The sequence below is a fragment of the Gadus chalcogrammus genome, chromosome 6 (genome assembly GCF_026213295.1).
Source record: "Gadus chalcogrammus isolate NIFS_2021 chromosome 6, NIFS_Gcha_1.0, whole genome shotgun sequence".
In the NCBI taxonomy this organism is placed as follows: Eukaryota; Metazoa; Chordata; class Actinopteri; order Gadiformes; family Gadidae; genus Gadus; species Gadus chalcogrammus.
This window is the reverse complement of record NC_079417.1, coordinates 21,465,705-21,480,307: the sequence shown is the minus strand read 5'-3', so window position 1 is coordinate 21,480,307 and position 14,603 is coordinate 21,465,705. Positions and strand designations below refer to the sequence as shown.

General features: G+C 44.5%; 1 protein-coding gene across 3 annotated transcripts in view; it reads right to left on the bottom strand.

Annotated features, from left to right (window-relative positions):
* Positions 1 to 2,433: 2,433 nt before the first annotated feature.
* The window catches only part of LOC130384149 (dynamin-1-like), an 18,020-nt gene continuing 5,850 nt past the window's right edge, over positions 2,434 to 14,603 (bottom strand). Inside the window, exons 9-23 of one of the 3 annotated variants that reach the window (XM_056592222.1) lie at positions 14,430 to 14,497; positions 13,953 to 14,091; positions 13,729 to 13,815; positions 13,035 to 13,105; positions 12,635 to 12,686; positions 11,173 to 11,184; positions 9,835 to 9,948; positions 9,605 to 9,714; positions 9,139 to 9,250; positions 8,379 to 8,390; positions 7,901 to 8,071; positions 7,282 to 7,368; positions 6,888 to 7,042; positions 6,338 to 6,502; positions 2,434 to 2,494 (exon numbers count right to left, since the gene is read on the bottom strand). In XM_056592222.1, coding sequence (XP_056448197.1) covers positions 2,434 to 2,494; positions 6,338 to 6,502; positions 6,888 to 7,042; positions 7,282 to 7,368; positions 7,901 to 8,071; positions 8,379 to 8,390; positions 9,139 to 9,250; positions 9,605 to 9,714; positions 9,835 to 9,948; positions 11,173 to 11,184; positions 12,635 to 12,686; positions 13,035 to 13,105; positions 13,729 to 13,815; positions 13,953 to 14,091; positions 14,430 to 14,497 — 1,416 coding nt within the window. Of the gene's footprint in view, positions 2,495 to 4,687; positions 4,710 to 6,337; positions 6,503 to 6,887; positions 7,043 to 7,281; positions 7,369 to 7,900; positions 8,072 to 8,378; positions 8,391 to 9,138; positions 9,251 to 9,604; positions 9,715 to 9,834; positions 9,949 to 11,172; positions 11,185 to 12,634; positions 12,687 to 13,034; positions 13,106 to 13,728; positions 13,816 to 13,952; positions 14,092 to 14,429; positions 14,498 to 14,603 lie in introns of those variants that run through there. The other 2 variants (XM_056592225.1, XM_056592223.1) reach the window with 2 other exon arrangements.

The window sequence follows — 14,603 nt, the reverse complement described above, 5'->3', positions numbered from 1 at the left end:
AATATAATGAATATACTACCACCACTAATAATAGTAAAAAAAAATGATAATGATAATATATTATGTAGGAATTTGTTTTGTCTAATTTTCGTCCTTTTACTGTTACTGAACCTTTTCTTCACTGTGGTGAAGCAAGCATGAAATGGATATATTATCCCACCAACATCAGCTTCACATCAAGTCTTCATGTATTAAAGAGAGTGAGTGCGTGAGTGAGGTCAGTCAGTGAAAGAGGCAGATAGAGAGAAAGGCACACTGGTAATTTTGAATAAACTTTTATTCAGGTCAAATCATCTTTTCTGCATTCAGTACACTACAATACACAACATCGTTGCAAGAGTTCACATTTACTGATACAGACTTTACACTCACATACATACTACTATACATACTTTAGAGTAGAGCTCTCTTGGCAGATATGTATATATATATATATATATTGTATACATATATATAGACTGTATAAATATTTAAATAGATTTATATATTTGATATTATATGCTCCAGGCACACGCACCCACACACACACACACACACACACACACACACACACACACACACACACACACACACACACACACACACACACACACACACACACACACACACACACACACACACACACACACAGGGTGCTTTCCAAGTAAAGGTGATGAATGGGCGTTACCGTGTCACATGTGAGGCCGCTTCTGAGCTATGTAGACCGCAACTTCAGCTCAATGATGACAAATTAACAATCAATGACACTCTACGACTACACATCAATCATTTGAAACGCCATTTTTGAGCTTGTGGTCACTGTTTACATCAACACCATCTAGTACATAACACAGGCAGAAACACCACACTTTAATTCATCTTATATGCTAATGAGCGCCACATTTCGTCATCAACCAGGCAGGAAGGAGAAGGGACCTGTCACCTGGGGGAGGGGGGGGGGGGGGGGGGTTGACGAGTGCAAACACAGACTTGTTGAACGTGGGTCAGGGCCCCTGCAACTAACACTAAAGAACAGCTAAAGAAGCACTACATTTACAACGCACACACCTAGAGCTCCATGGCATGATATCATGGAGGACTCAATATCTAGAGAGACACCGTTCAGTGTCTTAGATCGGGTCTAAGCACCTCATCCAAACTGGTAACTGTTTGTACAGTATAAAGCCAAAGTAGAGAGACCTTTTCAATTCTGTTGCATGTGAAACGCGTACAAAGCTTGACACATCACCCCCCTCCTAAACAAACACATTTGGGCAAACTTTTTGATTTTGAGAGCGCTTTGGTTCACCCATGTCTATGTGCAGACCATTATTGTCTGGTAGATGTATATGAGCTGTGATATCTAGATACATATTTCACACATTAAGGGTACGTTACAGCAAGAGCCAAACAGGCCTGTGCTTTTATTTTGAAATGTGTACAGCAGACAGCACACTTTGGGTTGTATTGGTGCCCTGCTGTTTGGAACCGTGTGACTGTCTGCGTGAGCTGGGGAGTCTCTAAACATGGAGCTCAGCATCACTTGGCCTGTAACAACCACAGGATAACTCCAGAAGTAGAGCAGTAAATAAATATATAGATCAATAAATAAATAAATAAATAAATAAATAAATAAATAAATGCTTTGACAAATACATTTAAAAGCCGTACAGCAATATGTAAACACATTAATTAGGAAATAAATCTTAAATACATTTCTTAAATACATCTTAACTTAAATGAACTTTCATTCAATTTACAGTGTAAAAATTTGCCACCCATATAAAAACAAAAGATCTATAGTAGGAGAAAGGGCAGTTGATGAACAGACAGTAATAGATAAACACATTGGTTGGGTAGATAGAGGGATGTCAGAGTGGACCGGTATCACAGGGCTACATCTGATTTGATATCGATCGCCTTGACAGGACACTGGAAAGTGGAGTCCGGTGTAACAGTAGTTTCTGGATGAGGTTGGCTCTGGTGTGGATGTGCCTCTGTGTGAACCAGATGTATCTCCTCTTATTAACTGGTCGACACACCTGGCTCACACTGGTCTAAATCAACCAATAAAAGCCCAACAACAGCAACAGGAAACAACACATGGCTCAGAGAAAGAGTTTGTTTGTGTGTGTGTGTGTGTGTGTGTGTGTGTGTGTGTGTGTGTGTGTGTGTGTGTGTGTGTGTGTGTGTGTGTGTGTGTGTGTGTGTGTGTGTGTGTGTGTGTGTGTGTGTGTGTGTGTGTGTGTGTGTGTGTGTTTGCGTGCGGGGGGGAGGTTGTGTGTGCTAGATAATTAGCTAATCTGTCCTTATATTTGTGCAGCTGTGAACCTATGTGTATATAGCCTTGTATGTTTGTGTGTGCATGTGTGTATCTATATGTGTTTGTATGTGTGTGTGTGTTTGTGTGTGGGGGTGTGTATGTGTGTGTGTGTGTGTGTGTGCGCGTGTGGTTTAACCCTCGACAGAAGACTGGGGGCTCTCTCCGTGTGCAGGGCTACCCTTGCTCTGCCGACTAAGAAACAGACAGGAGAGAGAAGGTCAAATCAACAGAAAACAAGAGCGATTACAGCAGGTGGGTTAAACAGGGTCAAACTTCGCTCTCATTGTTAAACGCGTTGTTGAAGTGTATTGTACTGGCAGTTGAAGTTTCTGATGGCAAAAAGCAGCACTGTAGAGAGCTGGGCTTGGAGCGGATAATAGGATGGCATAGCTAGAGCAGGAGAGCGTTAGAGAGGAGCAGTACAGAGCAGAGGGAGTGAAGTGGTTTGACATGGCTTCCAGGGTGTGTTGGTGTTCATGTTAGGTTTGCATGGAGATCCAACAGCAGACTGCGCTGTGTCAGTAATACAATAGACCATTGGGACTAGATGATGGCGGCGTGTGTGTGTGTGTGTGTGTGTGTGTGTGTGTGTGTGTGTGTGTGTGTGTGTGTGTGTGTGTGTGTGTGTGTGTGTGTGTGTGTGTGTGTGTGTGTGTGTGTGTGTGTGTGTGTGTGTGTGTGTGTGCGTGCGTGCGTGCGAGTGTGCTTGTGCGTGTGTGTGTGTGTGTGTGTGTGTGGGGACTAAAGAGAGGATTCAGAGCTGGGTCTGGAGGCTCGAGATGGAGATGCAAAAGCCCTTCGACTGGAGAGACATGAACATAAACACACGTATACACATACATGGACGGACACACACACACACACACACACACACACACGCAAACCACCACACAAATACAGACAAAAAAACACGTACACACATGACACAAAAAAACACAGAGAGACAGAGATGATACAGTCAGTAACAGATAACGAGAAACAAATAGCTTTCAAACTGCTCACACCTTACTTAAGTTCAAAGGTAACTGCTAAATGACTGGTATAGCTATGATCTCATGGTTAACTGCTAACCAACAGTTATAGCTAGGATCTCATGGTTAACTGCTATGATCATGGTTAACTGCTATGATCTCATGGTTAGCTGCTATGATCTCATGGTTAACTGCTAACCGACAGGTAAAGCTATGATTAGTGGGTCCAAAACTGACAAATGCAACCGTTAATGTATTTTATTCTTATATTTCTGCCTCAAATTAAACCATACTCTCGAAAAAGATTAAATCTTCTTATGAACAGAATAGCCTGTAGTTAGTTAATGTTACGTAGCTTATTTTAAACAATTGTGACTTTCTCAATAAATGATGGGTTTATTTTGTTATCTGCAGAGACTGGGGCTATTCTACGTACAACAAACAATTGCATTTTGCTTCAAATTAGGAGCTCCATTGAGTTACAACAACTCCTACTTTGATAAAGTAATTCATGCGTTTAATTAGTTAATGTGTGTTAATTAGTGTACAGTAGATTGGCCTCATTAACCAGACCCTCATCTCCAGTCCTGGTGCATTCCACTAGTTATCATGGGTATATAGCACAGAACTTTATGTTTAACGTTGTGATTTAGTTCCAGCTTCAAACAAAAAAAACAGGTGGCAAGTGATTCCTGCGTAATAATACATTATACATCTCTATGGAAACACATGACACTTGATTCATATACATGCCAATGGTTTATGTAGACAGATGATTATGGATACATGAAGTAAAACATATATGTTTCCCCCCAATCTATTGTGCTAAACAAGCATTCCTAGCAGCAATACTATCACGTTGTTACACTTAACAGTAACAGCGTCCTGTCACAGTTTAATCCCAGAACGAAATACTGTATCATAACGTCGCTGGGTTTAGGGTTATGCTTAGGTTAGGTTAACATTATTCCATCTTACTTCATACAACTTTGCTTTCCCATAATATTACTTGTGACACCAAACCAACACCTATGGTTGTATGTTTCAGGGTAAGCTGCGCATTTATTAATTTAGTATATTTGGTTGGATTGAGTTATTTTTCATATTTGGTGATCTTAAAATAGAGAGTAAGAGAGAGAGAGGGAGAGGGAGAGGGAGAGGGAGAGAGAGAGAGAGAGAGAGAGAGAGAGAGAGAGAGAGAGAGAGAGAGAGAGAGAGAGAGAGAGAGAGAGAGAGAGAGACAGACATTTTTTTATTTTTAGTAAATGTTGATGATGAATTCTACAGCTAATTATGTACCAGGAGAAGGGAGGCACAATATGCTATCTGGACCCTGATTGGTCAATGAGACACACAAAGATGATGACAGACAGTGATGATGTCACAGACGTCTGACGTACCATTAGTGAAATCCTCACTGGTCACTGATAGAGATTCTGAAAGAATAACCGTATTGAGTCAATTTGGAATAAATGGGCGGAGTCACCACAGCATAAGGGAGGGGCTTGAAGAGCAGGTGAGATTACATTGAGACCAGCAGGGTTCTGTTGATTTGTATTGAGAGATACTTTAAACGTGGATCCACAAACAAAGACAGGTAGACTACTAGACACACACACAAATAGGCCCACAGACAGACAAACAGTGGTAGGACAGACAGACAGGAAGAGAGTTCAAATAAATAAAGTAAAATAATGGTAACAGAAAGGTGCGTGAGACAGACAGACAGCAAGACAGGAAAAACAGACACTGCTCCAGGAGTGCATTAGATGAAATGCAAATGGTTTTCTCCTTCTTGCTCTGGTTTCATATTAACACATCTGAATAGCAAATATAGCCCTGGTTTTAAATCAGTTGGACATGGGAGCTGCCCAGTACAACCACAGCGTTCTACTGGTGGACACTGGGATCTGCCCAGTACAACCACAGCGTCCTACTGGTGGACACTGGGATCTGCCCAGTACAACCACAGCGTTCTACTGGTGGACACTGGGATCTGCCCAGTACAACCACAGCGTTCTACTGGTGGACACTGGGATCTGCCCAGTACAACCACAGCGTTCTACTGGTGGACACTGGGATCTGCCCAGTACAACCACAGCGTCCTACTGGTGGACACTGGGAGCTGCCCAGTACAACCACAGTGTTCTACTGGTGGACACTGGGATCTGCCCAGTACAACCACAGCGTTCTACTGGTGGACACTGGGATCTGCCCAGTACAACCACAGCGTTCTACTGGTGGACACTGGGATCTGCCCAGTACAACCACAGCGTTCTACTGGTGGACACTGGGAGCTGCCCAGTACAACCACAGTCTACTGGTGGATACTGGGAGCTGCCCAGTTTAACCAGTCTTCTACTGGTGGACAGTGGTGTATTGGCTACAACTGGATACGACAAAAAAAACCTCTTTATTAACTTGCTTTGATCTCCAATGACCTGCTAGACTTTGATTGTCACTAGGTGAATATTTTAGGGAACTCTTTCTCTCCCTAAAAACCTATTTTCAACGATAGTGACCATCATTTGTTTTCTGGAGCTTGCTGAACTATCAGGGCCATATCAGAAATGTGTGTACAGATGTGTTGAAACCTAACTCGGCAATCAGAGGAAGAGTTCGGGCAGTCGGGACAGACGGACAGTATAAGAAGAAAGTGATAAAGAAAATGAACAAGAGACTATAGCTCTTACTTAAGGGATAAAAGAAAGAATGAAAGAAAGTGCTGTGTTTCTTTCATTGCTGTTCCAGATGGTGGGTGGGGGGTTTAAGGGGGTCGGGTGTGTTTGTGGATCAAAGTTTTCCATCAACAGAACTTGTCAAGAGCAGCAAACTTGGACATGACCTCATTTCCATGATAACTTTAAATCCCATTTCAATATGTCCATTTCAACTTTTAACACTCTGCCAAGCGATATAACATAACAGAACTAGGATGTGTGTGTGTGTGTGTGTGTGTGTGTGTGTGTGTGTGTGTGTGTGTGTGTGTGTGTGTGTGTGTGTGTGTGTGTGTGTGTGTGTGTGTGTGTGTGTGTGTGTGTGTGTGTGTGTGTGTGTGTGTTACCTGGGTACGCCCGGGGGGGCCCTGTTGGGTCTGCTGGGTACAGAGGGGGCTCCGGGGTCAGGTGACACCACAGGGCGGGAGGGGGGTCCCGGGGCAGAGCGTCCGCCCGGGCGAGGGGGTCCGGGGGGGGCTCTACGCTGGGGGGTGGGGCTGGACATGGGAGACCTGGAGAGAGAGAGAGAGAATGAGAGAGAGAGAGAGAGAGAGAGAGAGAGAGAGAGAGAGAGAGAGAGAGAGAGAGAGAGAGAGAGAGAGAATAACCATTTTTCTGATATACTTGTAGCCATCATGTATGGGGGGGGAGGGAGCGGGAGAGGGTGAGGGAGCGTGGAGAAGGAGAGAGGCAGAGAGAGGGGGAGAGGGGAGGGAGAGGGAGAGGTTGTGGATCCTCTGCTCTCCCTCCCCAAGATGTTTTTCACACTAGGTGGTGCAGCACAATACCGTTATTTTTTGTTACCCCAATTTGGCCAGAATGCTTCAATTTATCTCTGCCGTCTATTTAAATGAAGCCTGATTGCCTATGTTTGGAAGGTTGCAGTTGCTAGGTTACCTTCGTCCGGATGGCATCCCAGTCACCTGCAGCCAGGAGTCGTCCACAGGTGGGGGCATCGCCGTGGTGATAGTGGAGGTGCTGATGTCACCAATGATGTGCAGGGCTTCTCGTAGCGCGTGATACATCCTCAACATCTCGTCGCGGTGCTGAGCCTGAGAGAGAGAGAGACACACACCAGGAGAGAGAAATTACAACTATTTGGCACATTCAAAAGCATCATAGGAAGGATAGAGCATTACTACATACAAATAAAACAACCTTGGTTTAGAATCAGAGCAGAAGAGGAAGAGGGAGAGAAAGGGAGAGGAGGAAGGAGAAAAGGGGCAGAGGGAAAGGGGAGGGGGAGAGAGGAGAAAGAGAAGGAGAGATGTAGAGGGAGAGGGAGAGAGACCTGCTCCTGGGACTCCTCCATCAAGCTGTTCTGATCGCCGCAGGAGTAGAGTTGAGCCAGAAGGTCAGCGTTGATGTACTCCTTGGTCTGGAGAAGGGAGAGGAAAGAACATCAAAAGTCCTTCTGTTTACTTGTATGTGTGTGTGTGTGTGTGTGTGTGTGTGTGTGTGGTGTGTGTGTGTGTGTGTGTGTGTGTGTGTTGTGTGTGTGTTGTGAGTTTGTGAGTGTGTGGTTTGTCTGTGTGTACTTGTATTTTGTACTGGTATGTGTGTATGTGTGTTGTGTGTGTCACGACTGGTTGTGGGTGGGGGGGGGTGTAGGTGGTGTGTGGGTTGTGTGTTTGTTTGTGTGTGTGTGTACTTGTATGTGTGTGTGTGTGTGTGTGTGTGTGTCTGTGTGTGTCTGTGTATGCGAGTGTGTGTATGTGTGGGTGTGTGTGTTGTGTGTGTTGTGTGTTGTGTTTGTGTGATGTGTTGTGTGTGTGTGTGTGTGTGTGTGTGTGTGTGTGTGTGTGTGTGTGTGTGTGTGTGTGTGTGTGTGTGTGTGTGTGTGTGTGTGTGTGTGTGTATTTGCGTGTGTGGGCATGCGTTTAACTATTAGCATATAGATAGCGTCATACGTTGTTGACCATCAGGTGCATGATGGTCTTGGGGATGAGGTCCCGGACCGTGCGGTGGATGATGGCCATATAGGACTCCACCAGGTTGCGCACAATCTCCACCTGCCTCTCCAGCTGGGGGTCCATGCTGTGGATCTGACCGTCTGAGTTGGACTCATCCACACTGTCACTCTGAGGAACCCACACCAGACCAAACAGAGACAGTGGGAGGAAAGGAGAGAGGGGGGAAAGAGGGGAGAGGTGAGAAACAGAGAGGGAGGGAGGCGAGGAGGAGAGGACAGTGGAGAGATGAGAGGGAAGAGAGAGAGAGAGAGGAGAGATGTGGAGGTGAAAGAGTCATGAGAGAAGGAGGAGCAGAGAGAGAGAGAGGTGAGAGAGATGTGGCATGAAAGTCAGTATGATTGATGAAAAGGATTGCATAACGTTAAAAACATTAAAATGTTAAATCAAGATTAACCAAGCAGATGGACAGACTAACCTTCTCTTTGTCCTTGAGAAGAAAGAGAGCGGAAAGGGAAGAAGTGTGTTCATGTTTATAAAACAAATCAGAACAGATCACAACTTAAAGAATGTGTGTGCGTGAGTGTGTGCAAGAGCACAGCCGCTCATGATTGATGTGTGTGTGCATCCGTGTACATGCTAGGCATACTAGGGCTCATGTAATGTTCTAAAAGATGAATGCAAAATAGACAATGGATATTTGTTCCCCCTATGTCAGGCCACGTCAGGACACTTTGATGATGGCTACAATCACCTCAACAGAAGAGTTGACGTGGAGTTCTGAGGGATGTCTCGCGCTCTTACATATAGGTTTAAATGTTACCCCCAGAATATCACTGGGACATTTGGACAACATGTAACCAAACCTTGTATCCATAATTTAAAAATATACATTGCTATTCCAAATATATACTGCACATTTTTTAACAAAGAAATATATATAATTTTTTCATAAAAAATCCAGAAGCATTCAAATAATGAGTTGAGATTAGAGAATTTACCATACAAATGAGTATCTGAATATATGAATATACAGGCTCAGCCCCTGCTTGTGTGCTTGCGTGCATGTGTGCGTGTTCATGCGTGCTTGCATGTGTGTGTGCGTTTGCGTGCATGTGTGTGTGCTGTGTTCATGCGTGCATGCATGTGTGTGTGCGTTTGCGTGTGCGTGTGTTCATGCGTGCGTGTATGTGTGTGTGTGTGTTTGTGTGCGTGCATTTACGTGCATGTGTCCATACCACGTTGCGTTCCGGATAAACTCCGGCCCGGAGGAAGGAGGCCTTCCAGCTGTCCACCTCCTCTGCAGACTCACTGGCCAGCTCCAGCTGACGGTAGTCCTTGTAGACGTTCCTATCGCACATGCATAGGCACCATTACACCTCCACGTATGGGACATGTCTTAGGTCCATCCATATATCTATTGTACTGTTGCATCAACACACGCTCCACACGTTCCTCTATCAACCGCATTTACCTCGCGGCCATATTGGATAGTGTGGTGGGAAAAGCTTCTAGGAGCTTTGGAAACTATGACAACTCAATGGAAATGCATTCTTAATGCCTCCTGGTTGACGGTAGGGATATAAAGAACTAAAAATAATAGGTTGAGTTTCCACGGTTTCCAAAGATTTATGCAAGGATTCCCCAGCCAACGACCCAATATGGCCGCTAGGAGGATAAAGTCCATACGTATCTGGGCCAGACCTTTGCTCTGTGTTGAAGAGCGCAAAGATGTGTTTACTGGACATGAAGCTCTTCTCGATGTCCTTCAGCTTCAGATTATCCACTGTCAACATGTACTTCTTCTCCTTCTCCTGCAGAGGGCCGGTTGAGCAAACAAGCGTAGTGATGTCACTAACCATGGATCAAAGCCCAGAACCATGACACTGACCCTTTAATTCAAGGGTGTGTGTGTGTGTGCGTAGTTTACCAACCTCGTCGTCCTTGTACCAGGACAGAGTCTCAGCGGTGAGGACAAACCAGTAATCCTTGGCTCCGCCCTTCATGATGCCAATGTTGTTGATGGTCAACCATCCCTTACGGATCACCTACCGAAACACACACGCACCAAAGTACACAAACACACACACACACACACACACACACACACACACACACACACACACACACACACACACACACACACACACACACACACACACACACACACACACACACACACACACACACACACATTTAGGTACAGTTTTAGTTACAAGCATGTGGACAAATGATCACCCGTTATCACATGACCATTATACAACATCATAATCACGGACACCTCTGCCTTCAGGGATCACTGGTGATCCTTCACTGACCGCTGATACACACAGTGCATTGTTCTGTCCGGCTTAAGACACTGTCTTACACAACTCCCAGAGCCAATCAAGGCTCCCTTTTGTCACCAGACACACTGATGACATTCTGCCGATATTCTTCGCCTCCATCCTCTGATGCCCTCGGAGAACTACAGAACGCTCGGCGGAACGGACCTCGCCCGTATATAGAGGTTTGCGTGATCTTTATTCGCTTCTTCTGAAAGCCTTATAGTTCCTTGAGAAATTGGCGCCACAAACAGTTCTCAATACCGATAAACGTTTATTTAGTCTCTGATGGAAATAGGGGATCTGCCTTCTATGTCAAACTAAATCTCTGCCATGTTTCCGGATATGCTGTTATTTATATTGTTTGATGTAAGGGGGGCTAGCTTAGAATCCTAAGGTGTTGTGCCAGGACCTCGGACCCCTCTGGGCAATTTATTGCCAGAGTTTTGCATCAAATAGTACCCAGCAATGAGCCCAACTCTCTCTGCGAGCACGGTCACAACACTCTGTGGCGGTTGGTTGTAAGTTGTTGTTTTGTTCCACAGGTGTGGAAAGAGAGTTGGAGGAGAAAGGGGGTATCGAATAACCCACCTTCCACCTCCGTCTCCTCCTTATCGACCTCCTCTCTCCATCCCAGCTCAACACCTCTACGCTCTTCCTCCTACTCTCTCACCCACGCTGGACCCACCTTTTATAATAATAATAATAATAATAAATGTAGAAATGAATATACTTTAAAAAAGATTATCAAGCCCCATCACCCCACACATAAAAAGACTAGTCTCACAGACCATATCGCTTCAGACAGACAGATAAGAGCACGCACACATGCATGCATGCACACCCACACAGACACACATACACACACACACACACACGAGACAGACATACACACACAGACACAAACCATGTATAAAACCACACACACAGTCCAGATAAAATTCTTACCATGATCTCATCCTGGATTGCCATGACAACGGAGGGAAAAGAAATGTAGATAGATCATTACAGAAGAGGTTTAGAGCCAGAGAACCACATTACACTATGATAGGCACATAGATAAACATACAAGTCCCTTAGAGGTTTGCTTGTAGGGTTTAGCTTACGCCAGAAAAGGTAGGATTGTGGAGGAATAACCCAATCTTACATGACCATATTGTATTCTACTGTACATATTCTATGTTAACTATACCTAACAGTACAGTAGTCACATACGTCATTCGACTTACTTACAGCAACACGCTACTGTAGGAGGATGACGGCTCATCAGCATAAGAGCGATGAGACAGCTCTGTGTCGTATGGACAATGTGAAACAATGTATGATCGATCAAAGATTGTTATGATCCTCATGAGTGAGCCTCAATGAAATACCCCTGCCATCTATAGACTTTCTATCCAGAACAATTATTGATTCTAAAAAAAATTCATTATATAAACTACTATTGAATAATAATACCAATTATTAAAGTGAAGTAGAACAAAACGTTATATTATTGCCTTTCAATGCCCACAATAGACAGTAGTATCAAGCCTTTCTAGTATTCCAGATAGAAGAAGTAGTCTCTTTCATCCCCATCCTGAAAGGGCATAAGAGCGATGAGACAGCTCTGTGTCGTATGGACAATGTGAAACAATGTATGATCGATCAAAGATTGTTATGATCCTCATGAGTGAGCCTCAATGAAATACCCCTGCCATCTATAGACTTTCTATCCAGAACAATTATTGATTCTAAAAAAATTTCATTATATAAACTACTATTGAATAATAATACCAATTATTAAAGTGAAGTAGAACAAAACGTTATATTATTGCCTTTCAATGCCCACAATAGACAGTAGTATCAAGCCTTTCTAGTATTCCAGATAGAAGAAGTAGTCTCTTTCATCCCCATCCTGAAAGTAAGTGGATCATATTTGTTCAAAAGGGTAGAAATTACATTGCTCCCCTTCCTTGAGACAAAGCTGAAAACCGGTCATTTTGAATTAAAAAAGAGGCCATATCTAGATCATGATGTAAGGATCTAAAAGGTAACATAACAGAAACACAGCTTCATAGGCCTTCATCACTGAGGAGTAGTGCAACGTTTGTTAGATGGTCAGAGGTGGGAGGTGGGAGTGGGAATTCTGGGTGTCTGAGCTAGGCCGAAGTCAGAAAGAATACAAACATGGATTGTTGTTGATAGTAACTCTTAGCTTTACGATGTAATTCTCTTTATAATACAGCTCAGGTTTAAATAACAAATGTAAATATTAGAGACAGATTGGAGGAATAGGGAATTGAGCAGTTCATGAGACCACCTACTGTTCACATTTCAATTATCATATTAGCGCCATGCTATTCATAGATGAACATTATCATTAAATATTATACATATCCTAATTATGAATAATCATAGGTTGACTCACCTGATTACCTGCTGCCTTCTTTTTGTTCGCCTGGTTACTCTTCTGCTGAGCGCTGGAGAGAGAGAGAGAGAGAGAGAGAGAGAGAGAGAGAGAGAGGAGAGAGGAGAGAGAGAGAGAGAGAGAGAGAGGGAGAGAGAGAGAGAGAGAGAGAGAGAGAGAGGGAGAGAGAGAGAGAGAGAGAGAGAGAGAGAGAGAGAGAGAGAGGGACCCATCATAAAGGAGAAAGAAACAATGACGTTGAAGCCAGAATATTACATACTTATCAATTAATTACTTTACAGTAATAATTAATGTGTCTACCATTGTGGTTGGTTTGTGTGCATTCATCCTTTTATTTTAAAACAAAATCCCAACTACAATGAGATGAGACCAAAGGGGAGGAGAGGTGCCAGGGACTTACTTAGCAAAGCCAATGAAGTCCTCGTGGTTCGTGTTCATGTAGGACAACTCAATGTCTATCAGAAGCATGACCTGTGAGATAGGTAGACAGACAGACAGACAGACAGAAAGACAGACAGGGTTATTATATTTCTTCTTACTATATAAATTATACTTAAGTGATACATAGGTCTTGGTGGGACTCTGACCTGGGTTTCAGTTGGACTCTAACCCGGGTTTCGGTTGGACTCTGACCTGGGTTTCAGTTGGACTCTAACCCGGGTTTCGGTTGGACTCTGACCTGGGTTTCAGTTGGACTCTAACCAGGGTTTCGGTTGGACTGTGACCTGGGTTTTGGTGGGACTCTAACCCGGGTTTTCAGTGGGACTCTGACCTGGGTTTTGCTGGTACTCTGACCTGGGTTTTGGTGGTACTCTGACTTAAGTTTTGGTGGTACTCTGACCTGGGTTTTGGTGGTACTCTGACCTGGGTTTTGGTGGTACTCTGACCTGGGTTTTGGTGGTACTCTGACCTGGGTTTTGGTGGTACTCTGACCTGGGTTTTGGGGGGACTCTGACCTGAGTTTTGGTGGGACTCTGTCCTGGGTTTTGGTGGTACTCTGACCTGGGTTTTGGTGGTACTCTGACCTGGGTTTTGGTGGGACTCTGACCTGAGTTTTGGTGGGACTCTGTCCTGGGTTTCTGTGCGACTCTGACCTGGTCTTTGGTGCGACTCTCTCGGTCTCTGATGTGTTGTGTGACGATCCTCTCCATCTCCTCCCTCAGCATGGGGTACTGGGCCAGCTGCAGACACACACACAAAAAAGTGTTTCCTCCTCTGGCGCCTTGTACCGCTCAAGCTGTATGATTACAGTGTCCTGAATCATTAGATCATGAAACAATCCTTCGATCACGGTGACAGGGGAGCTTCTGTGTTCTACCTTCAGGGTGCACTGTCGCACGGTGTTAACCAGCTCGGATATGACCATGTCCACACACTTCTGACATGGCTCCTTGATCTGGGCTATTTGCCTCTTCACGATTGTCTCAAACGCCATGTCGGGAGTAAACAGACCCGTCCTGGAGAGGAGAGGAGAGGAGAGGAGAGGAGAGGAGAGGAGAGGAGAGGAGAGGAGAGGAGAGGAGAGGAGAGGAGAGGAGAGGAGAGGAGAGGAGAGGAGAGGAGAGGAGAGAGGAGGGGAGGGGAGAGCAGAGGAGGAGAGGAGGGGAGCGGAAGGGAGAGGGGAGGTGAGGAGAAGAGGGGAGGAGGGGAGGTGAGAGGAGAGGAGAGGAGGCGAGAGCAGAAAAGAGGAGAAGAGAGAAGTTGGAGGGAATATTAGTAAATAGTTTCATAACATAGTAGTAATAGTAATAGTAACATAAAAAAGGAAACACAGAAAGATGAAGTAGAAAATAACCTGATTCCATGGATGTTCTTGATGGCGTAGCTGATCTCCTTCCGAAGAGTCTTCTCATCGCACTCCAACTACACACAAACACATAGATCATGTCTCAGGACATGGTGCATATGTGTGTGCGTGTATGTATGTATGTATGTATGTGTGTGTGTGTATGTGTGTGTGTGTGTGTGT